General features: G+C 42.1%; 2 protein-coding genes across 10 annotated transcripts in view; both read left to right on the top strand.

Annotated features, from left to right (window-relative positions):
- Positions 1–20,908, top strand: part of camsap2a (calmodulin regulated spectrin-associated protein family, member 2a) — a 47,447-nt gene extending 26,539 nt beyond the window's left edge. For 2 of the 8 annotated variants that reach the window (XM_086223739.1, XM_086223733.1), the window contains exons 5-19: positions 1,794–1,826; positions 3,170–3,311; positions 4,235–4,374; positions 10,379–10,475; positions 10,631–10,727; positions 10,850–10,881; positions 11,490–11,559; positions 11,677–13,762; positions 14,424–14,560; positions 15,055–15,278; positions 15,871–15,967; positions 16,401–16,469; positions 17,601–17,716; positions 18,174–18,292; positions 18,783–20,908. In XM_086223739.1, the coding sequence (XP_086079865.1) occupies positions 1,794–1,826; positions 3,170–3,311; positions 4,235–4,374; positions 10,379–10,475; positions 10,631–10,727; positions 10,850–10,881; positions 11,490–11,559; positions 11,677–13,762; positions 14,424–14,560; positions 15,055–15,278; positions 15,871–15,967; positions 16,401–16,469; positions 17,601–17,716; positions 18,174–18,292; positions 18,783–19,088 (3,765 nt within the window). In that variant the 3' untranslated portion in view covers positions 19,089–20,908. The remainder of the gene's footprint in view (positions 1–1,793; positions 1,827–3,169; positions 3,312–4,234; positions 4,375–10,378; positions 10,476–10,630; positions 10,728–10,849; positions 10,882–11,489; positions 11,560–11,676; positions 13,763–14,423; positions 14,561–15,054; positions 15,279–15,870; positions 15,968–16,400; positions 16,470–17,600; positions 17,717–18,173; positions 18,293–18,782) is intronic. The other 6 variants (XM_086223734.1, XM_086223736.1, XM_086223735.1 and 3 more) reach the window with 6 other exon arrangements.
- A 1,221-nt stretch (positions 20,909–22,129) lies between these two features.
- Positions 22,130–27,779, top strand: part of LOC147249687 (WD repeat-containing protein 47-like) — a 12,096-nt gene continuing 6,446 nt past the window's right edge. Inside the window, exons 1-9 of one of the 2 annotated variants that reach the window (XM_086224782.1) lie at positions 22,147–22,249; positions 22,320–22,395; positions 23,601–23,795; positions 23,949–24,032; positions 24,463–24,547; positions 25,364–25,672; positions 25,837–26,276; positions 26,500–26,557; positions 27,428–27,600. In XM_086224782.1, coding sequence (XP_086080908.1) covers positions 23,638–23,795; positions 23,949–24,032; positions 24,463–24,547; positions 25,364–25,672; positions 25,837–26,276; positions 26,500–26,557; positions 27,428–27,600 — 1,307 coding nt within the window. In that variant the 5' untranslated portion in view covers positions 22,147–22,249; positions 22,320–22,395; positions 23,601–23,637. Of the gene's footprint in view, positions 22,250–22,319; positions 22,396–23,600; positions 23,796–23,948; positions 24,033–24,462; positions 24,548–25,363; positions 25,673–25,836; positions 26,277–26,499; positions 26,558–27,427; positions 27,601–27,779 lie in introns of both variants that reach the window. The other variant, XM_086224783.1, reaches the window with a different exon arrangement.

Here is a 27,779-nt window from a genome sequence, read left to right as displayed (position 1 = left end):
TCTCTCTCTCTCTCTCTCTCTCTCTTCTCTGGAGGTTGCGCTTACAAAAAAAAAACCCTCTCAGAACAAGGTGACCGTTTTGTCACAAAGACTCCGACTGTGACTCAAACTATAATAAAATGCAAAACTGTGCTGCACTTTTTCGCTGATGTCTAGCAGCTCCAATCTCTCCCTCCAGCACTTCCCACACAGATCTCTTCTGTCTTTCTTTGCCTGTATGAGTGCAGTGTGAGGTAAGCAGGCAGCTGCTGTTTCAGATTTGAGTAGACGTGTCGTCTACACCATGACACTCATCTGCGCCAATATATCTTTTATTTTAAAGGGCCAGTGTGTGTGATCAAAGGACATGTAGCTGGGGAGTTACAGATTGTAACCTTCACCCTTCTGGGTGTTGAAGAGCCAACCGTAGGCTGCGAGCACATTTGTTTAAGGATCCTGAATTTGTTAAAAATTCCTCAAACTTCTCACAACAAAAAACAGTTAGCCAGCAGCTGCTTATTATTCAATTTTGTTGGCCTGTAGTTTCTCAAACACTGTTAGCATAGAGAAAGTAATCGCCCCATTTGTGTAAAAGAGACAGCCGAGTGGTGGAACATCTCATTTAAGACGCTGGCACTGCACATCGACAGAAGGCAGTAAAAAAAATTCTCCAGCCGGAGTATTTTATGCAGACTGGGGGGGGGGGGGGTTGACTTTTAACAACATTATTGCACTATTATCTCTGTCAAAGTTGTTTCAACTGACTGCTTTTATATTCTTTAAGGTGATTATTCTGAGGGTGGAGGAGGGGCAGGGCAGGGGTGCAAAATCAACGTCAGGAAGTAATCCCTTTAAATCTGATGGGACGGGGGGGTTGGTTGGTCAAAGGGTAATTCAAGTGGAGTTACGTGTGTGTGTGTGTGTGTGTGTGTGTGTGCCTGTATGTGTGTGTGTGTGTGTGTGTGTGTGTGTGTGTGTGTGTGTGTCTGTGTGTGTGTGTGTGCGCATAAACAAATGTATGAGGAGATGAAGGTCAAGGGTCTTACGTCTCCCCAGGGGATCGATTTGTGATCTTATCAGATCTTGGATGGTTCAAACCTGCTTAGTTTAAATGTCTTTTGGCATCATGTTCAACAGCAGGGCAGGAAGTTGCAGATTCCTCACAATACGTCATTGAAAGTTTTATTTAACCCTTTCATAGCCATTTGTCTTATCAGAGCTTCATTTACTAAATCCCAAACCTCACCTCCAGCCCTCTCATTCTTACTGACTTCCTGATCACAAATGCAGGCATGTCGTGAAAATCTTTCTCGGATAAAAAAATTTAAAAAGTGGGTATTTTTGACATACGTCACTTTAAGAAAAACAACCCAACACTCAGTGGAAGAATATTGAAGATTAATTTCAGCATCATGTTGAAGTTTTGGAGTTCAGGAGAGCTAGGCCCAAATTAGAAAGCTCTCTATAAATGATGATTAATACATACAAGCTTACTGCTGTCACAAATATTATTTAAAAGAAAAAAGATTTGCATACTTTTAAAGTTGGGTTGTTGTTTTTTTTTTTGGCCTTTGGGGCTACAGTTTGCACCAGTTCTGTTGAATGCCCCAGATACTCAAAAGTAACTGTCACATTATACTGAATACAATTGTGTGTGTGTGTGTGTGTGTGTGTGTGTGTGTGTGTGTGTGTGTGTATGCATTCTCAATAGCATCCCAGCTGTCATGTCTTTCCTCGTATGGCTTTACTAACGAATCACTCTAACAAGTATTTCTTTGCTGTCTTTCTGTTGTGTTGTGCTGCTGCTGCTACAGTCTCCAACCAAGTGGTACATGAAGCTTGTGCCTGTAAGTCAACTAATCCCTGCTGTACTCTTTCATTCATGTGTCCTCTGTCTACTGCTTCTCACTTCCTCTGTTTGTCATCTGAGGGTACTTGCCAGGTGCCCCCCGTTATTGGCCCCTTTAATGTTTCCATTGCAGTACTACGGACTAATGAGATGATGTAATGCCTCAATTGAGATGTAAATTCAAAGCTTGCCAAAACAACAATGATGTAAATCAAGCAGAAGAAGAAGAAGAAGAAGAGCAAAATAAAACATAACAAACGGCAACCGTCTCCCTCCATTGTTGCCATTGTTTTGCCATGCTTGGATTTTACCTCTGTGGTTGAGTTATTTTGGAAGATTCAGTCCCACAGGCTATTTTTGAAAGAGGCCATACAGGGTCAGTTCTTGACTGGACCAAGTTCCTGCAGTAGAATATTTCTAATACTATCATTTCATGTTCATGTTTATCAATCTATAAAAAACAAATGAGATTTTTTTTTCTATTTCCATTCCTTGTATTCCTGTGATGCTCTATTGTTTAAAAACATGAAAATGAAATTGTGTGATTGCACTTATTTTGCATCAAAATCAAGCACTTTGAATGAACTTGTGCTTGATTTCTATTCACAGACACCGCCGTACATAACTGTAAATAATTCTACTGTGTGTAAATATTTGAAATATGTGTCTGTGAACACAAAATGTCTTGTGTGTGTGTGTCTACTTGTGTTTGTCAGTGCAACCAGACAGCCTTGGGTGAATCACTGAAGAGGTCCCAAGGAAATAGCTAAACAGAAAAAAAAAAAATATTAGAATTTAATTTCAGAAATTTGTTGTTTATGTCCAGGAGCATTTGAAAGGAAATGATTTGAAAGTCCTCGTGCAAACACACACTGTGAACCTGAACAACCTCAAACAAGTGTGTGTGCCGGCAGATGTCATGCCGTGAGCTACACCCACTATACAAACAAAGCTGGCATGTTGATATTACTCTTACTTTTTTGAGTATTGTCTGTAAGTACATCATACGATTGAGATCCTTTTTCTCCTTTCATTCTTTGTCTTCTTAATAAGACTAATAATGCAGGAGAAGTTCTGATTGCTATCGTAGCTTTGTTTCCTCTCTGCTAGTTTAAATTGATTGTCCCTTTTCATCAGTTAAAATGTTTTACTGCTGAGACAATAAGACTGTAGAGCACTTCAATTACTTTCATCGGTAATATACAGTGAATATAAAGTACTCATGTGTTTGGAGAAACTTTTAATTGGTAATAAAGATACGGCTGTTTGCGAGAGCAGTAGAAGGATGGAGACGGGGATGCTAATGTAGAAAGAAGATGATATTTGTCTGTATTTTTGCAGGCTCGCTACAGGAAGGAGCAGAGCACCAGCCAGTCCATTCCCTGGATCCCCCCAGTGGACAACCTGCTGAAAGACAGTACAGATGGTTCAGCCCTGGTTGCTCTGATGCACTTCTACTGCCCTCAGCTGCTAGCACTGGATGGTATGGAGCTGCAGTAATAGCCACATGATGTCTTTAGAGGGTGGTTCGCAGTTAGCGAGTGACTCACTTTCTCCCAAGAGTCATTTGTGATGTATGGGGTAGCACCAAAACAATACTGGTGTTTGCAACATTTTTAAACTGAGGTTCAACCACACATGCTAAAAAAGCCAGGAATGGAAAGAGGTCATTTCAGTATAATGGGATAAGGATTAAAGAAAGGGTTAAAAATGACGAATCGGTGTCCAGTGGCCGTTTTAGACCAGGTTTACTTTTAGAGGGGCACTTGATCCAACTTCGAATAGATCGGTGTAATAATAGCACACAAAAAAATTCAAACCACCCCGAGTTGTATTTTTTTTTTATTTTCAATTTCAGTAATTTCCTAATTTGTTGTTAACAGTATTACAGTGATTTCATATGTGATACTGTTATTCTGATAGAGTGGGCTGCTCAAACTCAGGTCGCCTTGAAGCTCTGTCTCCCATCAAGGTCCTCATTTAGAGGAAGATGGTCACATGGGGGTCCAAGCTTAGCTTTACTCTGCACTGACCCCCTTTTGATCCCTCCCACTGGTCATGATTACCTCATTTATTAAAGACATAATTACATCACCACATTGATGAAGTGTGTGTTGATAATGGGGCCACAGCACACACAAAGAAACAGTACATGCACACATCAGTGGAACAAACGTTCAATCAGTGGAGGTTTTTAACTCGTCACATGTATGAATACAAGTTTCCGCCCACTTGTTGATAACATTCACAAACGCTTCTTTACTTTTAAAGTGTTTGTCTGATCTTAAATGATAAAACCAGCAACCTGGTCTCTTCTGACCATCAAGTTGACTGTACCACCACCACCACCACCACCACCACCACCACCATCCTGCCGACACCTGATGGCTCCTTCTGCCCTCACAGATGTCTGTCTGAAGGAGAACATGACGCTGGCCGACCGTCTCTACAACGTGCAGCTGATCCAGGACTTCTGCAAAGACAACTTGAACAGCTGCTGCCACTTCAGTCTGGAGGACATGCTCTACACCTCCTCCACCATCAAGGTACTCCTCAATCTCAATGTCATTCAGTGCTATACACACACACACACACACACACACACACACACATATATATATAATGTACACATACAATGTACACTTTTTTTGACACTTGGAAATCATTTGAAAATGAAAATTTAAATTGTTTATTGTGAGAGATCTTTTTGAGGTCTGTTAATCTTAAAAGGTTTTTTCTTTTCTTAACACCAAACACTTTATAAAAAGCTTTTTAGGGGGGTGACTAGACTTCTGTATTGTGATACGGCTGATTTGGTGCGCCTTGTAAACCACCTTCCGCTAAAAATGGAATTTTAAAGTTGGTGTGTAATTGTCATATCACCCATTAGCATTCAAGTGATCACAAACAAATCTCAGGTTTTTACTCCCATTTCTCTTTCCAAAACCGGAAATCCTGTACTTTATTCAAGAGATTTTAACAAAACAGATTAGAAAACCAGATGGTGCGGTATCCAGTTAGACATCGAGCGGTGCTGTGTGGTGAGTCATGCTATGGAAAAACCATTCAATCTCAAATGTGTCTTCAGCAGCCACAAGAGCTGGACTCACCCTGCCCTCCTCCTAACTCGTCTGCATGGATGTTTTTCATCCTTTCCTCACACACTTTTTCCTTGTCTTTATTACTGTAGTTTCCTTCACAGATTTTCTGTTTTTGGTTACGACCTTGTGCATCTTTCTCTCCTGGGTTTCCTCCTAACTGTCATTTCTCTCTTAGTTAGCAATTGGTGTTCTGTCTTTGCTCGCTACAAATCAATCAGTTCTATTAGTTTTCTGAGATGCTTTGTTTCTGCTTTCTAACCTTCCCTCTCAGTCCTCCTCAGTCCTGTCATCCAATTTTGAATGCTATATTGTCTTCAGTTTTGCAAAGCTGAAAGCACCACATTCATTTTTATACGTCACTGCAGGAGTGATGAGGGCACAGAGTCTGCTGTACTTGCTGTGTTGGTCCACTGTGGACAGTTAACAGCTTTGCCTTATCCTATTCGTCTCTATTCTCCTTTCAGACATTAAAAAGTTACAATGGCTGTTAATTCCCGCATCATCTCAGAGCAGCCACACAACAAGCACAACGTTTCAAACTTAACGTCCTGCTGGTGCTGCTGTCCCGCCTGTTTCCTCGCGGCTGTCTGTGTGCTTTGCCTGAGAGCTGCGAAGGTTGATGACTGAGTGTGACTTTGTCCATCACATCAGCTTGCGCTGTGATGCAGGAGTGGTGGTGTCAGCACCAATAGAACGCAGGTCATCAGAAAAAAAAAGTCGTTGCACCAGCCAGAGTGACTCAATGTCTGCGGTCAGGCCACATTCAATTTAAAGGGCCGTGACAACTTTGCCAGCATTAATAAACTAAGTTTGTGTTTAACACTGCTGTGAAAAAAGAGAGATGCTGTTATTTTACAGTCAGACACATCATCATCATGGTTGACTTTGTAAAAAAGGATGAGCAGGATTACTACTGGACAATCCAAGACCCCTGACCCTGATCTTGAACTAAAACGCACACACAGAGGAGGAAGCAGAGAGAGCCAGACCAGACAGGAGGCTGAGGCAAACTTAAGTATATGTCCAATAATAAAAAGCACAACCGTAGCTCTGTAAATGAAGGCAAAGACCGTTTTGGAGAAAAGTGTATTTTACTTTTGAGACTGTATGCTCCCGCGCCCCACTGCTAGCCTTCATTGCAGCTAAGCTAACTTGCGGTCAGCCATCCAGTGTAGATATGTAGATAGAAGGGTAACTAATTAGCTTGTATGCCTTTGAAAAAATGTGTATTTCCCAAAAGTTGAAATGTGCAATTGAAACACTGAGTTGTAGCTTTCTTTCTGGTCTCCTTCTTTTAATTTTGCCAGTTAACGTCTTTTTTATGCATCCATAAAAAGATGAGACAAAAAATGTTTGAAACATACACACTAGTTTACTGTATATGCAACATAATAATTCAAGGATGAAGTACTCATGACTCATTTTACACCATTCTTCTCAAAATTATGAGTATCTTCAACTGCAGCCCAAAGCTCAGACATATCAACTAACACATAATTTAACTGAACTGTGTGAATGTGCTGTTAGTAGTATTCCTTTAGAGATAAAAAAAAAAAAAACAGGACGAGGTGCAGAACTGCATACAGAACCAGTAAGATTCAGTAACCTTGACCCAGTTTCTGTGCAGTCACACCCTCAGTAGCAGTAACTGCACACTGTGGCCCGTCACACTAATGGAGACCTTATTATAGAGATGGAGCCGAGACATTAGAGCGCTGCTAAGTGAGAGAGGTGTTGATGTGGAAGAAAATGGAAGCAGGAGAGGAGGAGAGGGGGAGAGATAACATCCGAACCAGCTGAGTTTGACATGGGTAGAGAACGGGGGGGGGAAAGGGAGACATCTTTGGGGGATGTGATATGTTAAGGTATGTCTGACGCTCACGCGTGCATGCACACACACACACACACACACACACACACACACACACACATACACGCGCGTATTGTGTGAAATGTTCTTGAGCTAATTTCTTTTATTTCTAGAATCGTGGTTTGCAAAAAAAAATCAACCATCATGCACTGTGGTGTTTTAATTAGGAGGAAAATTATATTCATTAAGGAGCCATTTGCTTATTATATATAGATTACTTGATAAAATGTATTTTATGGTCATAGTTTAAAAAAATAACTTAAAAAACATGGAACAGGGGAGAATTTTTGCTTAAAATGACTAGAGGGTTTAATTGATAAAAATAGATGCAAATTAAACTTCAACGGATTGACTTATCAGAAAAATCTACCAATTCTTTCAGTTTTTATGTTCATGCAGAAGCTGTTTTGTGTTTAAAGGTTAAAAATAAGGAAATCATACATTTGTCACTTAATATCTAAGCCTTTTCTTCGTTAAGCCAAATAGGACACTTTATTGTATCTAAATATGAGTTGTAGACTAACAGGTTTCTCCCAAAGAAATCAGATTAGGTCAAAGTGAAAAAATTGAGTGTGAAGCCCCAGTTTGAGTGTTTTCATGCCGACACACACTCACTTTGTGTTTGTTAGGCATTTGTGACAGATAGAGATGTGCTCTTTTGTTGCTGAAGATGTAGAACACGAGTTCGAGGTCTGGCCCATTTCCTGAAAAATGTATATTCTGAGCACTGGAACTTTTTATAAAACAGAACAGTTTTGCATGTGTGGCTTCAGCCTCTATCAGAGTCTATTGAGTAGCCTTCAGTACACAACCCCTGCAGCTGTACATATTACTCACCTCTGGTCATTCCTAATGGAGAGCAGGCTTGTAAATCACCCACTTACTCCCATTAACTACCCCTCATCCAATTAATTCAGCACACATCTGAAATACCATCTGTGGATCAAAGCAGGAGAAAAAGAAAATTCATCAGCTTTGTGCTTTCGCCAGTGTTTGCTTCCTCCATACCAAGAGGTTTAGTGGCAGACATGCTGAGGTTACCCCAAGGAAGGCAATTAACACACTTACAGTAATTCACACGCTGCCTGCTCAACGTGGTTCCAGTTGATTAATCATTTGTCTACACGCTGACAGGTTCATACCAGTAATGGAAGACCAACAGACTAGCTTTAAGCTTGACTTGTAATAATTGAGTGTGTGTTAGATACCTGGTCGATTTTTGAGAGAATTCTTTTCAGACCTTGATGTTTACTGTTAGACTTCAAAATAAATCAAGTCAGTTGGTTTTTCAGATTGAAGTAAGTAAATCTGGCTTGACTTAGATCCTCTAACCAATCCCCTCTGGCCCAATGATTATTGACATTAATGCCCTCTGAAGGCTTAGTGTGTGTGTGTGTGTGTGTGTGTGTGTGTGTGTGTGTGTGTGTGTGTGTGTGTGTGTGTGTGTGTGTGTGTGTGTGTGTGCGCGCGTGTACACTTAAGTGTCTGAAATGGATAAACTAATATGTAGGGTGTTACCAAGTGTGTCCTATGGTTCATTTTAGGCATATGCATGCATGGAGTCCCTGCACCATGCTTATACACTTCAATGTGTGAGCCTACTACACATGTGCTCAGGGAGAGGAGCATTAGTGCCCATCCCTGCAGAGTGGGATCAACTCCCCCACCCCAACCTCCCTCAACCTCTCTTCCCAACACAAATCTCCCCAAACAAGCCTTTCTGGCAGCACTGCAAACCTGACAGACCACAAGGAAGCAATGCCAGTCAATAAGGAGTTTGGTGCAGTGGTGATAGGTTGTTTAGGTATGTGTGTGTGTGTGTGTGTGTGTCTGTGTGACTGCTGACTGGTGTTAAGCAGTAACACTCACACCTGGTGTGTCTGTAGTGGTTAGACGGACAGATGGGGAAGAGAGGTTGGGTTGTTGCCACCAGTCTGGCCTGGGTGGGCGGTAAAGGATATTTCTATTCCGTTTTTTCCCCTTTCCTGCCATTTTTGGTCTTCTGGTCATCGTAAAATGTAGAGGAATGCTTCACATGCTGAACACAGCTAAAGGTAACTACCTCTTTGTTGTTTGAATTCCTGTTTGTTAGTTATTTATGCAAAGAAGTTATTGAAACCCAGAGTGATAAGAAGAGGTGAATGTGTTGGTTGAAAATAACTAATAAGGCTTCACTTTAAATCTCACGCTTTCACTCTGTCATAGCCATCGCACCTTTTTAGAATTTTGCAGGTCTGCACAGTAGCATGGGTGGTATATTCATAAAAAAAAGAATTTAAAAAAACAGGGTCAAAAGCATAAAATGCTGCAGTATGACCTAAAGGAGACCAGTGTTCTGGGTGTGAATAACCTCCCGGTGTGCTTTTGGCTGTGGCCAGAGGGGTTGAGGAGGGGTGTGTTTGGTGTGCGTGTCCCGGTGTGAGCTTGGATGAAATGTTGCTGATGAGGTGAATCGGGTATCTCACGAGCTGAGCCATGCAGCATTGTCTTTGTCTGGAGACCATTGACTGAGGGAGGGGAGGAAGCAGGTTTCCTCAAGGTCGTTCCTGCCTCACTGCACCCGTTTTGCATATGTGTGTGCGTGCACGTGTGCATCTGTGAATGACTGCCAATATGTTAATTCCAAAATCTCCCTGATTATTAATCTTTTATTCACTTTTGAGAAGTGGGACAATTCCCGTTTCAATACAGAATGACTGTAGTTTGATTATTTCAGTGTGAGGATTTGAATACAATGACGATTTGTTAAAACAAACATGGACTTTTTTGTTTGAATTGACAAAAGACTGTTTTCATTACACAAATGGATTCTAACCAAAATGTAAAACAGAAGTGATTTTTTTTCTTTTTGCAGCATTGGCAAACTGTGTACAAAAGCAAATCTGCCAGTTCAGCAATGTGTTTTCCAGCATTGTGTGTGACAAGCTACAAATTACAACTAGTTCATACAGTGTGAGCATAATTCACAATCACAATGCCAAATTTAAGAAAAGAAAACATGAAATTAGCTTCTAAGTTGATATTAATGCAGCATGGTTTTCCTGAATCAGTTTGACCTCCCACTAGTTTTTGACCTGATTCAGACTCAGACACAACCTGGCACAGCAACACTTCTTTCTCTGTTCAATTCAGGATGGCTGATGATGCGTTCAGGTGATTGAGACCAGAAATAAATAGCTGACCTCTATTTTACAAACTAGGTTAATGCTTTAATCTCTCCTCTTTACTATCACAGGTACCATTGACATTAATATGTTACCGTAAGATCTGAGTGAAAAGCCATGATGATGGTTACATGAGCTGAGCTAATGACTCCCGGTCCCAACTTGTAGTATAAAATGGTTGGAGTAAATCACCCGACTGTAGGTGATCCGTGGGGGACCAAGACTGATGGTTGGACTTTACAAGTAATAACCACCTCAGGTTCTCTGTTAGAACCAGAGAACAGAGACACCTGCTGGAGAAATAGCTACAATACAGTTTTGTGGACTTGGGTTTTTAGTATATGAGCATCTATTAAATAAAGTATCACTGAGTTGAGTGAGTGAATCACATTACCATCTTATAATCTCTTCTCAGAATAACTACCTGGTGTTCATGGCAGAGCTATTTTGGTGGTTTGAGGTGGTTAAGCCGTCTTTTGTGAAGCCAAGAGGTTTGGACGATGACAGCACAGGTAATTCCCAGAATTCCAAATTGCAAAGCATTCATTACACCGTGCATGCTTGTAATAATGAAGTATGAGGATTTGTTCTGTTATATGCACACAGAAGTAATTAGGTCTTTATCGATTAATAAAGACTTATTGGTCATCTCTATTTTTCACAACAGAACCCTCGTCCTTGTTGAAGAATATGCCAGCCATCCCCATCTCCAAGGCTACTAAGAGGAGCTTCATGGAAAGACCACCCAGTCCTGAAAGACCCAGGTATGTTAGAAAGAATGGACTGGGTATTAACTCATGATTAACAACGTTCTAGTCATTCTATGGATGAGCTGTCAATTGTTTAGAAAATCTGAATATATATTGTGTCTGATTTCTCTCTCTAGTTTGCCCCTGCGTCCCCAGCCCCGAAATTCAGGTAATTATCAGGATTTTTTTGTCTGTCTGACCTGCTTGTTAAGTTAAGTGTCTTGGTTACTGATTTAATGTATCATTAGGAAAACAGAGGGTGGCATGGTGGTGCAGTGGTTAGCACTGTCTCCCCACAGCAAGAAGGTTTTGGGTTCGAGCCCTAGCATGGGCATGGGGTCTTTCTGTGTGGAGTCTGCATGTTCTCCCTGTGCCTGTGTGGATTCTCTCTGGTACTCCAGCTTCCTCCCACAGTCCACAGACATGCAAATGCAGACGAGGCTGATTGGATTCTCTAAATTGACCGTAGGTGTGACTGTGAGTGTGAATGGTTGTCTGTCTCTATGTGTTGGCCCTGCAATGGACCAGTGATGCGTCCAGGCTGCTGGGATAGGCTCCAGCCACCCCACCCCCACGCGACCCTTAACAGGATAAGAGGTAGAAAATGGATGGATGGATGGATGGATGGATGGATGGAAAAGGGACTTACCTTATCCTACTTGCCCAGGACTCTGTTATTCATGTTAAGAAGTTACATTTTCATAAAAAACATCACGTTGTGCTCACAGAGTAAAACAAGAAAAAATAATTTGCTCTGTTCTTATTTATGTCCTCCAGGAGAGATCAAGAGGTCAACTTCAATGTCTTTTGTTGATGGAAACCTCGGTACCTGGCCCAAAGAGAAAAGGTTAATAATACTGCTTTCCCATAGGGATAAAGATAAGCCTATTCTTTTTGTTTTTTAAGAAGGAATCCCCTTTTTTAATGTGGCTATGCTAAATATGACTATTGTTTATTTTCTCAGGTCAGGGCCTTATGGAGTGTCTTTTGACATCCCCTTTGACAAAGACGACTCTGCTCCTGCCCCTCCTTTCTCCACACGTGGTATGGTCAGGTCCATCAGCACTGATGATGGTTCTGGTTTCAAGGTGCACCACATGCCCCGTGGAATGAAACGCAACCTGTCCTTTCAGCCAGTGAACGGCCAGAGTGTTGGTATCGCGGAAGAGGGTTGCCCAGACAGCCTTGCCGGTATGGAGCCTGATAGACGAAACTTCCCTAATGGATCTGGAAGTGCCACAGTAACAGCTCCTTCCATGGAGGAGGCTCTCCAGATCATCCACAGCCCCAGCAGGCCCCCAGCGGAAGGAATCAACAGTGGATTCTTTCTGCACACTCAGGCCCTTGGGGCGAGTGGCTTAGAGCCGGTGTCAGAGTTGGACTCTAAAGGAGCTCTGAGCACCTCAGACACCACAGAGTTGGACACTGGCATCCACATCCAAACAGAGGACATGCTGGATGAGGATTCTTCTTTAAAAGACTGCTCTGTGAACATGGACCTGGATATGGACACACCAAGTCCTTGCCCAAGCAGTCAGGGTAAGTCCCCATCAGCAGTGAAGATGACCAGCTTTGCCGAACAGAAAATGAAGAAGCTCAATCCATCAGCACCAGACTCAGGGAGGGGCAGTAGCAGCTCCCTGAAGACCACACCAGAGGGATCTGATTTTGGTCTCCCATTATCTGTTTCTTGGGCCCCAACTCCTGAACATAGCCCCATCCATCAGCAAACCACACCACCCCTTACTTCTCAGGCATCACCCACACCTGTACAACTTCCACACAATGACCCCGCTCAGGTCATGGCGACAGAGATGGTCCAGCTAAGGATGCGGTTGGAGGAAAAACGAAAAGCCATTGAAGCGCAGAAGAAGAAAGTGGAAGCTGCTTTCACCAAACACAGGCAGAAGATGGGTCACTCTGCGTTTCTTAATGTGGTAAAGAGAAAAGGTGATGGTGCTGCAAGTGGCGTAGAGGAAGATGGGAAAAGTGTGGGTGAAAGCAAGGTAGCTGGCACAATTCCCACCTTCAAATTCGGTCGAAGTACCACAGACACACCTGATGGGGCGGAGCAAAGCAGCACAAGCTCCTGTTGGCAAAAGTCACCCGGGGGAGGAGAAGAGGGTGGGCAAAGTCATGCTCAGCCAACAGAGGTGGATCTGACTGAGTATACGCGTTCGATTGAGAAGCTCAACCATTCATTAGCTTTCCTTCAGACTGAGATGCAGCGACTAGCTCAGCAGCAGGAGGTGATCATGGCCATGAGGGAGCAACAACATCAGCAGGCGTGGGTCATCCCCCCTCCGCATACAAACCCTTCGCCACAAAAACACAGCAGAGCTGGTGCTGTTACTCGATCCTCAGGACCCTCCTCTCCAGCTGATTCCCCTCGTTCCACCCATCGCTCTCCAACCAGCATCAAACGCAAATCTGCCTCCTTCCACTCCCGTAATCCCCGCACTGCTCGACCTAGTGAGCTCAAGCTGGCTCCTTACAATCGAGTCCTCACTGCCCCGCAATCTGTGGATAGTATCCCTAGATTACGACGGTTTTCTCCCTGCCAGCCCTTGGCCAGTTCCTTTGTTTACATGGGAGAGAAACCAGCAGCTTCCAGCCCAGAGACAGTAGATGGAGATAAAACCAGGGAGACAGATTCACTGCTTTCACCAGACAAGGAGCTCAGCAGTGTCTGTGCAGCCACCTCACCCCCCGGTTCTCCCACCCAACAACACAAAAGAGAAAAAAACAAAAACAAAATCCAGGAAGAAGGTGCTCCTAGCCAATCAAAGATGAGTGACCTGGAGGCAGACCACAGGGAGTCGTCATACCCCGAGGTTCTGTCTCGCCCTGTGGTAGAGACCTTTACGGTGACACCCATAGAAATCCAGCCAGAAACTCCAGGGCAAATCAAGAGCAGCTTGGTTGAAGTTCCCCTGTCAGTTGTTAAGCCACTGGAGGACCTGACGCTAGAGAATGCTTTGGAGGTGGACCGAGGTACCTCGGAAGGTCTGAAGGAAGACCAGAAGATGTGTCGTGGCTTCTTCTTCAAGGTAGACTGTTTATTTTGTGTGTGTGTATATATATATATATGTATATATACACAAATTTGAACCTGATGCAGTTATGTTTGTTGTTACATGATGTCAGCAAGTGGTTCAGGAAACTAAGAACGTTATCGTTTATTGTTTTCAAGAGTGCTCGCTAGCTGGAGTCTGGGTTTCAATGTAGGTCACAAAAGTGTGGTTGTTGTGAATAATTCAGGCACAGCTGTGGAAATGTGGGGTGGTAGAGGCGCTGGATATATTGTGCTCGTCCCTCAGGGCGGATCCTGGGGGACGAGCAGAGGGAGTTCACATGAAATAAGAGACTAAATTAAAACTAATTTGCCTAGCTTGGAAACAAGTGATTTCTAATTAAAAATTGCAATTGTAATGGTATATTTCTATTTAAAATGTACGGAGTTTGTGTAAGGCTGAAACTGGTAGAAGTAGTCTAGAGGGACCTCTAATGGCCGAGAAATAACACACCCATGTCTCTGCCCCGGCTTTTACTATCTCAATTAATTATAGAAAGCGGAGATGACCTCTCACAATGACAGTGTAGGGTTTTGTATTATTCATTACACTACTCCGAGTCTTTCAAGATCAGCAGATAAACAGTAATATGCTTTGCATTGTGATGTGATTTGACTGTATATCATCCATGGCTCAGGAGGACGGAAAGGCAGAGGAGAACATGGCTCAGAAGAGGGCGGCGCTGCTGGAGAAGAGGATGAGGAGGGAGAAAGAAAGCCAGCAGAGGAAGATGCAGCTGGAAGCTGAGCTTGAGCAAAAGAAGGAGGAAGCTCGGTATGTTCAATACACACAGACAGATATAGGGATACAGTGGACTACCTTGAATGAGGATTAAATGATGTAATTTTAGGGTCATGACCCTCAAAAAATGTGTCTACCGTTAAAACTTATTGGAAAAAATTCCTTTTAGACAGTGTGTATCACAAGGCAGATGCTATACCTTTAATTCATAATTCAGCAGTGTAGAAACTGGCTTCAACAGCCAAGCAAATTCATACACACTAAACTCTAAAGTTAACTTGCAATGGTTTTCATCACATTACTTTGTGCTTTAATCTTTCTTAAATTAATCCTAACAATCTAAAAGTAAATAGAATAAATCGCTGCTACCAGAATAAATTAACCTAAATGTGATTACAGTGGAAAAATGGTCTGATTTTAAATATCTGTTGACTAGAATTGTTTGTGTTTATTGTAGTATATAATCATCCGTACTTTCCCAGGCACTTCACCTCTCTTACATTCTGTCCTCTGCTTTGTGTCTTAAGATTGAAAGCAGAGGAGGAGCGTATCAGGAAGGAGGAGGACAAGGCCAGAAAGGAGTTCATAAAGCAGGAGTACCTGAGGAGGAAGCAGCTGAAGCTGATGGAGGACATGGACACTGTCATCAAACCTCGCCCAGCGACCGGTGCCAAACAGAGACGAGCCCGCCCCAAGTCAATCCATCGCGACAGCATGGACTCCCCTAAAACCCCAATCAGAGCGGCCACAGGTAACCATAGAGACGACCCTCACATAGAGAGGTCAAGGTCATCCCATCTGTTAGGTGTGTGTTCTGCTGCCTCTGTGCTCTGTGCTATCCAACATCTGTCGAAAAATGTTAAGATTATTCATTTATTTCTTTTTAATCTGAACCTGTGGGATTATGTTGTGCATATTTGCATTGATATCAGATGATATCAATCACAAACCCTGATATTGATTAAGTATGGGTTTTTTTTTTAACAGAAAATTGTATGAGGCAACACTGAGTTTGCATTACAAGCAATAAATCGTGATACCCCAAAATTCTCCATAAAGCATGAAATTGAACATGCTGAAGGAGCAATGCGGCACCACCTCATGTATTAATGTATACACTGTACTATGCACTGCATCAGGATTAATGTTTTTCACATGCATTGTTTCTATGTTAATATTTGCATGATACTGCATGTCTGAGTACATTCTATTCACTGCTCCTGCATTGCTCTCTGATGGGTTTGCACAGGACACAATGTTCAGCCTGCTGGTGTTGTCATTCGTGGTGTAACTCTTTGTGTGTATGTGTTGTTATGTGTCCCATCTCGATGTCTCACATTCAGGTTCACGCCAACGTGTCTTTTCAGTCTCCAGCTTGTCTCTGGCGTCCCTCAACCTGGGAGACAGCGACAGCGTTCACTCTGAGAAGAGAGCACAAAGGTGAGACGTTTACAGGTTACCACGTAGTTACAGTACAAGTATTTGGTGTTCAGTTTGATTTTGCATTGAACTACAAAACATTTGTTGACACTTTTTCACCTTGCTAATATCAGAGATCAGAGTTACCACATCAAAGTATATTAGAATTATATCTATGTATGTGAAATTCAGAAAAGTTCTGGGTGTTTTTCATTGGTTTCAGTTTCCCTTTTTCTATCTGTGTATACTTGCACATGTGCCTCTGACTCATCTACAGTCAATTTACTTCCGATTGTGACCTTCGAATTAGGATTACAAAGAACTCATCCTCCAAATGTGACCTTGTAATAAATGTTTCTGTCTAATTTCCTTCCTCATCTCTAACCTATTTTCTGTATTCTTCCTATTTTCCTCCTTTTACTATTTTCTTTTCTGTTGTAATCACACATGCCAGAAGTGCTAGTTTAGCTTCTGGCGGTCTCCTCTGCTTTCTGAGCTCTCCTAAACTGAGGAGGAGGAGAAGGTTAGTTTCTGCTTGGCGGTGAAAAAAAAGCTTTTTCACGCTATTCTGGGTCCAGTCCTGCACTGGAACCTTGTCACAATTCAGCTTCACTTGATCGAACACTAAATACAACACATTACAGTTTTAGCCTCACCACCATCACTACTCACTCCTCGGCTCTACTGTCCTCACCTCACTCCTGTTAAAGCTTGTTTTGTTCTGCTATCTGAAATCAAAATTTTCAGCTTTGTTGAATTAGATTTTACAACTCCATAGACCATACCTTGGATAAAGCAAACAACCTAATAGGTGATTTCATATTTGTTTCCACTGTCTATGAGACAAGTTGTAAAAACCAGCAGAGACAAGAATAAAACATTTTATTCCAGATAGTCACTTGGTATCAGTTGCTCTTAAACATGCGACGCTACTTCAGTTCACAATCACTTCAGTATATATATATATATATTTTAGCAGATTTGAATTCTTTTTAACTCATAAAATAAAACTTAAATAACCAGATAAAATACAAAATATAGTACAAGTATATCAGAGTGAGATGTGGCTTTAGTTTCTCACTCATTAAGTTTGATCTGCTTATTGTTATTTCACAAAAAGAATTGTGCATTTTGTAAATGTATCATTGTATATCACAGCATCATTCACCTTACATATTTACATTATTTCTTGTTTCTAAAGCAAACTAGTTACACATGATGCTGTTCCAATCCACAGAAAAGAGCAACCAAATTCCAAGTGCTGCCCTGTAATTTATCAGCCTCTTTTATTGACCTCAAACGCACCAGACTGCTTCACATCCCTGCACTCCTTGCCTGTGCTTGCAAGCTTTGCTGCTTCACTGCACCAAAGAAGCTAGAATATGAATCCTTTTGGTGCAAACTCTTGGTATTAGTGCACCCTTCACTCAGCAGTAATTGCTAAATCTATGCAAATACCACAGGGTGGGAATGTGATGGGTCAGACAAGCTATTAACACTGTAGTTTCTCACCCTGCCTGCTTCTGTCTAAAGAAGTAGCATCCATGCAGAAAGGTGATGTAATACTCCAAGTGTGTGTGTGTGCGTGTGTGTGTGTGTGTGTGTGTGTGTGTGTGTGTGTGTGTGTGTGTGTGTGTGTGTATGTGTTTTGTAGGCCGGATTCTGCAGATGGCTTCCTGTCTCCGAGTCGTTCCAGCAGCAGGAACGGAGAAAAGGACTGGGAGAATGGTTCCACCACCTCCTCTGTTACATCCAACACAGAGTACACCGGTTGGTGCTAAAACTGTTCATGGTTCGGCTGTGATGCCAGACCTTGTGGGCTTGAATCCCTGAAAACAAATAAAGAGAGAGAAAAAGGAGTATATATTACTTTCACGATATGAGACATTCAAGTTCCCAGTTTCTATGAAGCTTAATTTAGATTTATTGGGATTTTTTTCCCATCTGATGAAAATTTGTATTCATTTTCTTTTTTCCCTCTCTGTTATTTGATGGAATTATTCTCATTTGTAATATTCTGCCCTGATAGTCGTTATTTTTAATTCAAATGTTGTATTTTTTGTCCAAATTATTTTGTAAGACAACTTGGTCATACAAATATTGCCAGTTCACTGTCTTGACTTACCAAAACGAAGAGCAAAAACAGGATTATTTTCTGTTAACGTGACAAGAATTGTTGCTATGACAACAATTTCACCCTGACTTTCTCTGTCCTGTTTCTATTCAGGACCGAAACTGTACAAGGAGCCCAGTGCCAAATCTAATAAGCACATCATCCAAAACGCTCTGGCCCACTGCTGCCTCGCTGGCAAGGTTAATGAGGGCCAAAAGAACAAGATCCTGGAGGTAATAGCAAAAGTGGGAGGGGCTGAGGATGGGGGTGGTGGTGGGGGTGGTGGTGGGGGGGTCAGGGTGTCCAGGTAGTTTGAGGTGGCTTCTCTTATTTCACCTTTTTTTTGTTTTATTTGCATTGGTTTTAAATAAAGTTGCGAGTGCGACAAAGGAGAAAGCTGCTGTCCAAATACTCAGGCTTTAATTTATTGTTCTGTTTCTTATGCTGATTTATTTCTTCATAAATCAGAGCACCTTCTACTTTTTTATTGAGAGAACAAACAGTCACCCCCAGGTTTGAAAGGAGGGTACAAAATGATGTTAGACCCCAAATCAGACACATGCAAAACATATTATGATCGGAAGAATGAAAATGGAACCAGATTTCATGACTATTCAAAGTTACATCATATCATTACATGTGATAGCGCAAAGGTTAGGTCAACATATGTTTGCATACGTCAACGTTAAAACTTTTGGTGCTTTTTGTCCCTCACTTCAACAGGAAATGGAGAAATCAGAGGCCAACAACTTCTTGGTTTTGTTCCGCGATGCCGGCTGCCAGTTCCGCTCCCTCTACACCTACTGTCCTGAGACGGAGGAGATCAACAAGCTTGCAGGCATCGGCCCAAAAAGCATCACCCGCAAGATGATCGACGGCCTCTACAAGTACAACTCAGACAAGAAGCAGTTCAGTCAGATACCAGCCAAGACCATGTCAGCCAGCGTGGATGCTGTAACCATCCACAGCCACCTCTGGCAAACGAAGAAGCCAGCTACCCCTAAAAAAGTAGTGCCTGCCCAGTCATGATAGGACTTGATCCCCTCAACATCATCAGTTTTCATTTGCACTTCACTGTAAATGTCCATGAAGATTCCAACACCTGCAATGCCAGTTAGTTGAATACATCTTTTAATTTCCTCATTGCATTCCTGTCCTTGTTTTCCCAGCTGTCTTTGGACTGGAGGTGACAGGACTCAAAGATTATGAGCAACTGGAATGTATGCCACTGTTGATGGATGCTGTAAATGCTCCTGTGTGTGTGTTTTCATTCAGAGACTGTCATGTAGGATTCTGTTTATGAAGCCACATGTGAGTATTGTTTTAGTTCCTATGTGCCAAACATCAGAAACAAGAGACAGTATGAATGCTAGGACATTGAACTCGATACACTGAAGCACTGAATGTTTATAATTCATGTACAGATTGATTTTAATTTGCATAATTGGTTTTTGTGTGGCCTTATGCGCGTTCTGTTATTGTGTGTGAGAGCAATGAGGTGATTGTAAAGCAACATTTTTTGTATTCCGAAACGTTTTTGTTCATATCTCTAGGTAAAAAGTTTGTATATTAAGGTATGTGATACTTCAAAGGGCCAAAAAAACAAAGAAAACGGAATAGCATACAGCTAGCGTTAGCCACACTGTACGCGTGTGTTCAACTCAACAAAGCCAAGCGGTTGCAGCTTTTTCAGAACCATTTTTGAGAGCGAATGTAGGACTCAACTCTGGATCACTGAGCTATAAACATGTGATGGGGGAAATGTATTTCTAAAAATACAAATATGCTGTCATGTTTGTTATTGTGATAAAATTACTTTTTCTTGTGATTATGCATACATGTTTGCAAGTATTACAATTATGAAGTAATAATGACAGAAAATGAAAATCATCCCTTTTTTGGTCACAGTTGACGTTTGATTTCCTTGCACTTGAGATTCATGATTTTTTTTTTTGTGTTGTAGATCTGTTTGCTGCTGGTTCACAGCAGGTTTGTGAACAACTACACACCTCTGTATAATGTAGGCTTTTATTTTGAAATGCTGCACCACATTTGCAATATACAAAAATAACCACACCATCACACTCACCTATCAGGAATATCCAAAACACTTAGGAAGTAGTTCTCTTTAGGTCAGTATCAGGATTTATACTGTATACAAGTACTTTCTCGACAGTATTAGCCTTCTTAATGTCAACATTCGCTAAAGTGGAATAGCAACAAACAAATGCGGGAAAGGTATGCAGCTTTTAGTTCTTTCAACTATTTAAAAAGTCGTGATCGCAACACAAACCCTGTTACACAACCTCCGCATATCTGAATCGCATGCATTAGCATCACTTCTGTTTCCCATAATGTCCTGAATAGGTGAGAAATAATTTTACTAGATTTTTCCATAGCAGAAAAGGGCAGGTCCTGCTCACTGCGTACGGGTAGAGATGCACCACTAGGTTTTATTTACTGAATGTCAAATTATCTCCAGTTTCTGCAAAACATGGTGCTTTGGGGTTTCAACTTTTTTTTTTTTGGAGTGGGGGGGGGGGTTGGGGGGTGGGGTGGTATTTATGACCAAAAAAGAGCATGTACCTCTGTTAGAACATGTAGTCTGGTCTGACAGGGTGAAGAAGGGTTCCTCTGTTGTGTAGTGAAAGGATCTGGACCCAGGAACTACATGATTATTGAAGCTGTTAATGATATTGTACAGTGTGTTCATGTGAGCTCATCACCCATTCACCATGACCTTTCCTGTCAGACGATGTGCTGTCATACAACATATTGCTGGACATGTTTCTTTTTTCTTTTTTTTTGTTCTCTTATTTTGCATTCAAATAAAACTAAGCATGGCCTCAGCGCGTAAGCGATGTTGATTGTGGGAACAAGTTGTTACAAAGAAGTGTGTCCAAAAAAAAAAGGAAGAGGTATGAATCATTTTTAGATGTGGGTCTGAGTTCTAGATGTTACTGAGAAATTATTTTGTGTCTCTCACGGTGAAGAAGCGCAGTAACCTCTCAAGGTGGCAAGTGCACACACGGAAGAAGGTCAAAGTAGAAGTATTGATTAAAACGAATTTAGGCAGTAAAATTGAAAACATCTAGGCTTTGAAACGTACTCGAGTACAAAAGTGAGACGCAGACATTTCGATTTCATCCCAGGTTTTTCATTACTTAAATATTTTGTGCTACATAACGAGGCTTCAGGACTAAATCCTGATTGTGGGAAGGTGCACAACGATGCAAAAAATATATATATTAAAAAAAACAAAACCAGGCTTACTGATGGATGCTGAAAGCATTTCAATGGTAGCTTTTTTGAAAATACATTTGTGTTTTTTAAAGGTAAAACATTATCAAACTAAATCCTCAATAAAGATACCTAAAACTTCTACCTCAGTACACAATGTACTTTTGTAAGTATCTGAACATCCTTTCTTTCCTCCTCTGCCTTTAACCCTGGAGGGTTTTCTGGACACATATATGTTCATTTATTTGTTATAATTATTCTTCTTATTATTACTAGTATTGTTTTTTTTTTCACAGCAGACACGTCAGTCCTGGGTGTGGTTTTTTTTTTCATATTAAGACTTGTTTGTTGTAGAAATGTAAATCTTTATTGCTGACAGATTTAGAAAGTTTACAGAATCTCAGCACATTTGGAAACAAAAACCAATTTGGAAGATGAATGCTTTGATTAAAGAGCAGGATTATGCAAAGAGGCCATGGCCAGGTCAATTCTTTCAAACAATAAAGTGTAGTTTTGTAAGGAGAGTGTCAACCCACTCTATTTCATAAAACTCATGTTTGTTTACATCCGTAGAAAAAGTGAACTGTGCATCATTTTAAAATGGAATAATTGCACATTTGTTCGGGAAGTCGGGCAAGCAACATCATGGAAACACATCAGCCTCTTTCGCAGCAGCAAAGACGACTTAAAATGATAGAATTTATAGATTTAAACAATTTGGGGGAAAATTAAATTCTAAACTGACTGCAAAAAGAAATGAAAAAAAGCACAAACACACATTTGTTAAGAATGATTCGTTGATGTGTCTACGGTTGAAAGTTTCCGCTGCGCGCCGTAGGTGTGACCACCAGGCGTCGTCACCACACTTGATTGGATCTTCGTCTCCGCGTCCGCATGGCAACCGCGACCTGTCCGTGAGAAATAAGGTGGAAGGGATCCTCCCGGAGACGGTGAGAAGGATTTCTGCGACTAAAAAACTAAAAAACTAAAAACTAAAACCATACACCTTACTGCCGCCAGCCCTGCGTTGACATCTGGAGACTGCGGACGGTGCGGAGCGGCGTTAATGCGGCGTGTTGTTGGCGCAGACTGACAGGTCAGGAGTTGGCACGATTGACGGTGGTGTTGTAGTCCTGCGCGGTGTGCTGTTTGTCAGAGGGAATGAATGACATCAGTTGTGCTGCATGACTAGTGTGTGCATTGAAGCTGCTGCCGTGTGTGTGCGTGTGTGTGTCTGTCTGTCTGTGTGTGTGTGTAGCCAATGCGCAGTGCTGCTCAAGTCAATAAGGTGTGTCTGAGCGCAGAGAAGGTGTTTGGGCCGCAGCGGTGCCACTACAACGTCTCGTACCAGTGTATGTTGTTGCTGGGGGCTGGGTGGGGGGAACAGGGCGGTGTCTGCCTCACACACACACACACACACACACACACACACACACACACACACACACACACACACACACACACACAGCCATTGCTGCTCTCCCTGCCCGTAAATTTTTAAAGTGCATCACGTAGCCTATATATGAGCCTTTCCTATGATGATGCACTGATGGACCATTTACATGTACTAAATATCTCCTCATATGTTTGAGCTAATTACCTAAAAACTGCACCCTTTATGACTTTAATAACATAAAAAAATAAAGGTAATGTATATATTTAGAATAGACACACATGATGGTTCTATAACCTGTAAAACTCATCTGAGTTCTGCAACACTAAGCAGATATTTCAGAGGTTCTTTGAGAGTTTTAGCTGATGACATGCAGAACATCAGGTTGGGTGTTGGTGCCGTGAGGAATGTGATTGAGTCTGTGAGTAGAAGAACCAGGATTTGCCCCTGTTTACATCATCAACATTGATTTGAAGCGGCTCAGCTGTCTGGTCACAGCAGCATCCTGTTCATTGTGCTTTTCTCGGGATTTAGCTGTTTTTGATCAGTGACACTGCGTCACGACCCAGAAAATAAACTTATATCTAAACATTTAAAGAATTTTTGTTGTGTAGCTTTTTTTGGGGGGGGGGGGGGGGGGCAAAGGAGCCAGTTGGAGTGTTGATATTTACAGAGCTTGCAGTTTTTTAAGTGCTGATATGTGTATATTCCTGTTTTCCATGTATGCTCTTAGTCCAGGGCTGCAACAACGATGTATGAAGATAGTTGGCCAAACAATCTCTTGATCCAGTTTCTTCAAAATGGCTTCGAAAGCAAACCATCTAAACGGAGATCCTCTTGAGCTGCTGGAAGTTCTAGTTGACTTACTCGTATCTCTGTGTGTAACGTGTGTTATGTCTGTACTGAAGCCAGCTGTGAAGCTGCCGCCACCCACTATCTGTAACCATGACAGCGGAGGAGACCATCAACATCAAGGAAGCGGAGGTGATCAAGTTGATTCTTGACTTCCTCAACTCCAGGAAGCTGCACATCAGCATGCTAGCCTTAGAGAAAGAGAGCGGGGTCATTAACGGCCTGTACTCCGACGACATGCTCTTCCTCAGGTACGACGCTGCCGAGGAACTGCTTCCCGAGTGGAGGGAGTGCAGATTAAACCCTCCATTTCACACCAGTTTGCACCATTTTGTTACAATCTTTTTTATAGGGGAGTTTATGGCAGGTTTTTTTTCACGTTGTTAATTTTCCAATTTAAACAGACAACTTATTCTGGACGGCCAGTGGGAGGAGGTGATGCAATTCATTCAGCCTTTAGAGGGAATGGAAAAGTTTGATAAGAAAAGGTGAGAGACATGATGTGGTTTTCAACTGTAATATTATTTCAGTTCTTAATTCTAAAATCTGGAAATTTATAAAATACCAATTGAAGGACATCCTGTATGAACATATCCCCTACAAAATTCTGATTTTACTTCGATTAAACTTCATCTTATTTCAAGTGCAACATTTAGTTTGGTTTGAAGATTCTCTGGTGATGATTTGCCAGTAAAGCCTGAGGATGTGAGCTTTGGGAAACTGAATTAGGTCAAGTCCCAGAACTCCAGTGACACGATCAGATTAGATTACAGTGACAGCCTCTATTTCTTACCAAATGGAAAATCAGTTCTTTGAGATTTTAAATGTATCAAAACTGTTTTACTTACAGAAATTCCACATCAACTTTAATCACTTTAACTTTATGTCTTGATACGGAGAAAATGTTTGTGTTTCTAGATTTCGCTACATTATCCTGAAGCAGAAGTTTCTGGAAGCTCTGTACGTCAATAACGCCATGTCTGCAGCTGAAGACCCTCAAAATGTACGTTCGTCAATTCAGATATAAACTCTGGTGATTGGAAAATGGTGCTCTGACTGTCGATGTGCAGAGGCCTGGGGGTCAGATTGTGTTTACAACTTGAAAGAAGGGTCATAAATCACCAAAAAAAATGACTTTAAAGATAGAGATTTAGAAAAAAAAGGAGATTTAGATCATATTTCCACATTAAAACATCAGCTATGTTACATTGGTTGACTTGTGTTTATATATTGTCCTAAATGTTTCCAGTACAGTATTTTTTGTGTTGCTCTGGATATTTTTTCATTACTTACATTCAATTCTGTAACACACAGATACAAAACAGATAAAAGTTATTAATATTTCAGTAAGAATTAAGTTTCCTGCTAGTGTCTAATGTTGACAGATCTCCAACACGCTGCTGATAAGTGGATTTTTATTGAGGCTCACTCATGATTGAATCCCCAGCTCATGTTGTCTACACTATTTCTACTGCACTCATTTAGTGGCAAATCTGCCTATTTCATGAAAACCACTGAATTAGCGTCACTGTACATTGTCCAGATAGCAAACTCAGTCAAGGGTCATCTGTTTTTTATCCGATTATCCATGTGACTTGCTGCAGATTTTGCAGTAGTAGCACAGTAATCATGACTTCACACTTCTTCATGATGTCATGAAACTACAACTTTGGTTTCACTCCCATTACTAAGGATTTTTGAGCTTGCGTTTTCATTCCTACTGCTAATATCAGCCTGGATCCCCGTCAAACCTTTCACAGGCTTCACATTAAGACCGATTATCCTCACCGGTCTTCTGCTGATGTTCTGTTGTCTATAGCTGGAGTTCACCATGCACCAGGCAGTAAAGTGCCTTCACAGTCTGGAGGAGTTCTGCCCATCCAAGGACGACTACAGCAAACTGTGTCTCCTCCTCACGTTGCCACGCCTGACGCACCACGCCGAGTTCAAAGACTGGAACCCGAGCACGGCACGTGTCCACTGCTTTGAGGAGGCCTGTGGGATGGTGGCGGAGTTCATTCCAGCGGACAGGAAGCTGAGTGAGGCAGGCTTCAGGGCGAGCGGGAACCGCCTTTTTCAGCTGCTCATTAAAGGGATCCTTTACGAATGCTGCGTGGAGTTCTGTCAGGTAAAATAAGTCCTTGAAATCTATAAACCACCATAGTTCCTAAAAAGTTGCTCTGATGCAAACGAACCCTATTTTGGAGGTAATCTGTTTTCTAATCAAAGGTTGCTGCATGATTTACAGAACAAAGTTTGCAGACAACTTTAACTCTGGTTTCTTTTTTACAGAGTAAAGCAACAGGAGAGGAGATCACCGAGGGCGAAGTATTACTCGGTGTTGACGTGCTGTGCGGGAACGGCTGCGATGAGCTAGATTTGTCCCTGCTTTCCTGGCTCCAAAACCTCTCACCTGGTGCCTTTTCATGCGCATTCCAGCAGAAGACCCTAAACATCCACGTGGATCGACTGGTGAAGCCCAACAAGGCCAGCTACGCTGACCTCCTCACTCCTTTAATCAACCGCCTCTCCCCTTGTCCTGCTTCACCCTTCCGTCAGAGGCCTCATTCAGCAGACACCTACATGTCCCGGTCCCTCAACCCAGCTCTGGACGGCCTCTCTCACGGTCTGGCTGCTCAGGACAAGAGAGGCATGGAGGCAAACATGAAGGCAGCTCTCAGTCGAAGCCTCGTGGAGAATAATGTCCACCAGCAGGAGGACTCACCTGAGAAGTAAGAGTAGACGAAGGTTTATTCTCCCTATTAGATACTTTCCTTTTGACTTTTGCAACAGTCATTGGACAAAGTAGTTTATTAAGCATCCAAGTAGATCTGAAGGGAGTTTTGGACTTGGACACCTTGTAAGTTTGTCTCACTGTTCTTTTTCTCTTACTTGCCATGTAACCTCTGCTCCATGTGGACTAAATGGAATGCTCGTATTACCTCTTGTCCGCAGGAAGCATTCTCAGGGGATGAAAGACGGTGGAACGGCCGGCGGTACAGAAACAAATGAGGTAATAAGAAGGGCAGAAAATAAAGAGCGGCTTGTTGTACGTGTGTATGTGATGGTATTAACACTGTAGACCTTAGAAAGAAAATAGAGCCCCGATGAGCACAGAGGCGTTGCAGGTAAATAGTGGAGGTTCTCACCTTTGGTTGCTCACTCTCAATTGCTTTCATGAATCTTATGAAGACTGTAAAAACAAATGGCTAAGGTTGTCTGTCTGGTCACTCCACTCAAAGTCTGTCTTCCCTTAAGGGCCATTACTTCAGATTTAGGGGATTTGAAATTGATTCCCCCTGAACCCCTGAAGCACCTCATCTCCATACCTCCGCCGCCTCATAAATCCCTCCCCCTATTCTCTGCCACACCTGTCCGAGGGACACTTGTGCCCTGCTGCCCCTGTCCCAGTGGAAGGGGTGGAGGTCATGGGAAGAGAAGGCGGATAATCTGGTTTGATTTGCGGTCATACCCAAGATGGCCCAGGGCCTCCATCATCACTCATCTTTATGCATTCCAGGTCCCATCTAGTGGAGCAACGTGTCTTGATATTGGATGTTTGTGTGTGTGTGTGTGTGTGTGTGTTTGTGTGAAAAGTATTGAGAGAGTTGAGGGGTATATATACCATAGACCAGTTGGATATGATGAGGTCCTTGAAAACTTTTTATGGGATGGATGATGTAGGACGAGGCCTTGGGAGTTGAAGAGTTATCAGTAGAGGCTCTTAGAAGAGAGTTTGTCTATTATATCGAGTGTGTTTGTACTTTTGAGTGTGTGTGTAGCGGCCTTTGGAGTTAAAACAGAGCAGAGATTGAAACTAGAAACTTTCTAGAAAAAAACAAAAAGCCTCGCAATTATTTTTTTCCGGGGTGTCTGTGTGTAGCGCCGTGACTCCACGGAGCAAATGCAGGAGTATTACCGGCAGCGCCTCCGCGTGCAGCAGCACCTGGAGCAGAAGCAGCAGCAGCGGCAGCTTTACCAGCAGATGCTGCTGGAGGGAGGAGTGAAACCGCAGGATGGAACCCAGAACAACCTGACTGAGACCTTCCTCAGCAGGTGAGGACACGTGGCTCCTGTATGAATTTGATATGTTCTTGACTGGTCAGTCAATCAAACTCAAGAAAACATATCTTGACTGAAAGGAAGCATGATGTCCCCTAGTGGCTGAATATGGGTAAAGTATATGGCTCAGTAGCCCATGTCTACATTGCTTTTTTCAGAATTAAGTAAACTCA

This window comes from Aulostomus chinensis, chromosome 14, assembly GCF_037954235.1.
Source record: "Aulostomus chinensis isolate RoL2024-O1b breed Wild chromosome 14, RoL_Achi_v1.0, whole genome shotgun sequence".
Classification (NCBI taxonomy): domain Eukaryota; kingdom Metazoa; phylum Chordata; class Actinopteri; order Syngnathiformes; family Aulostomidae; genus Aulostomus; species Aulostomus chinensis.
This window is presented reverse-complemented; position numbering and strand designations above follow the sequence as displayed.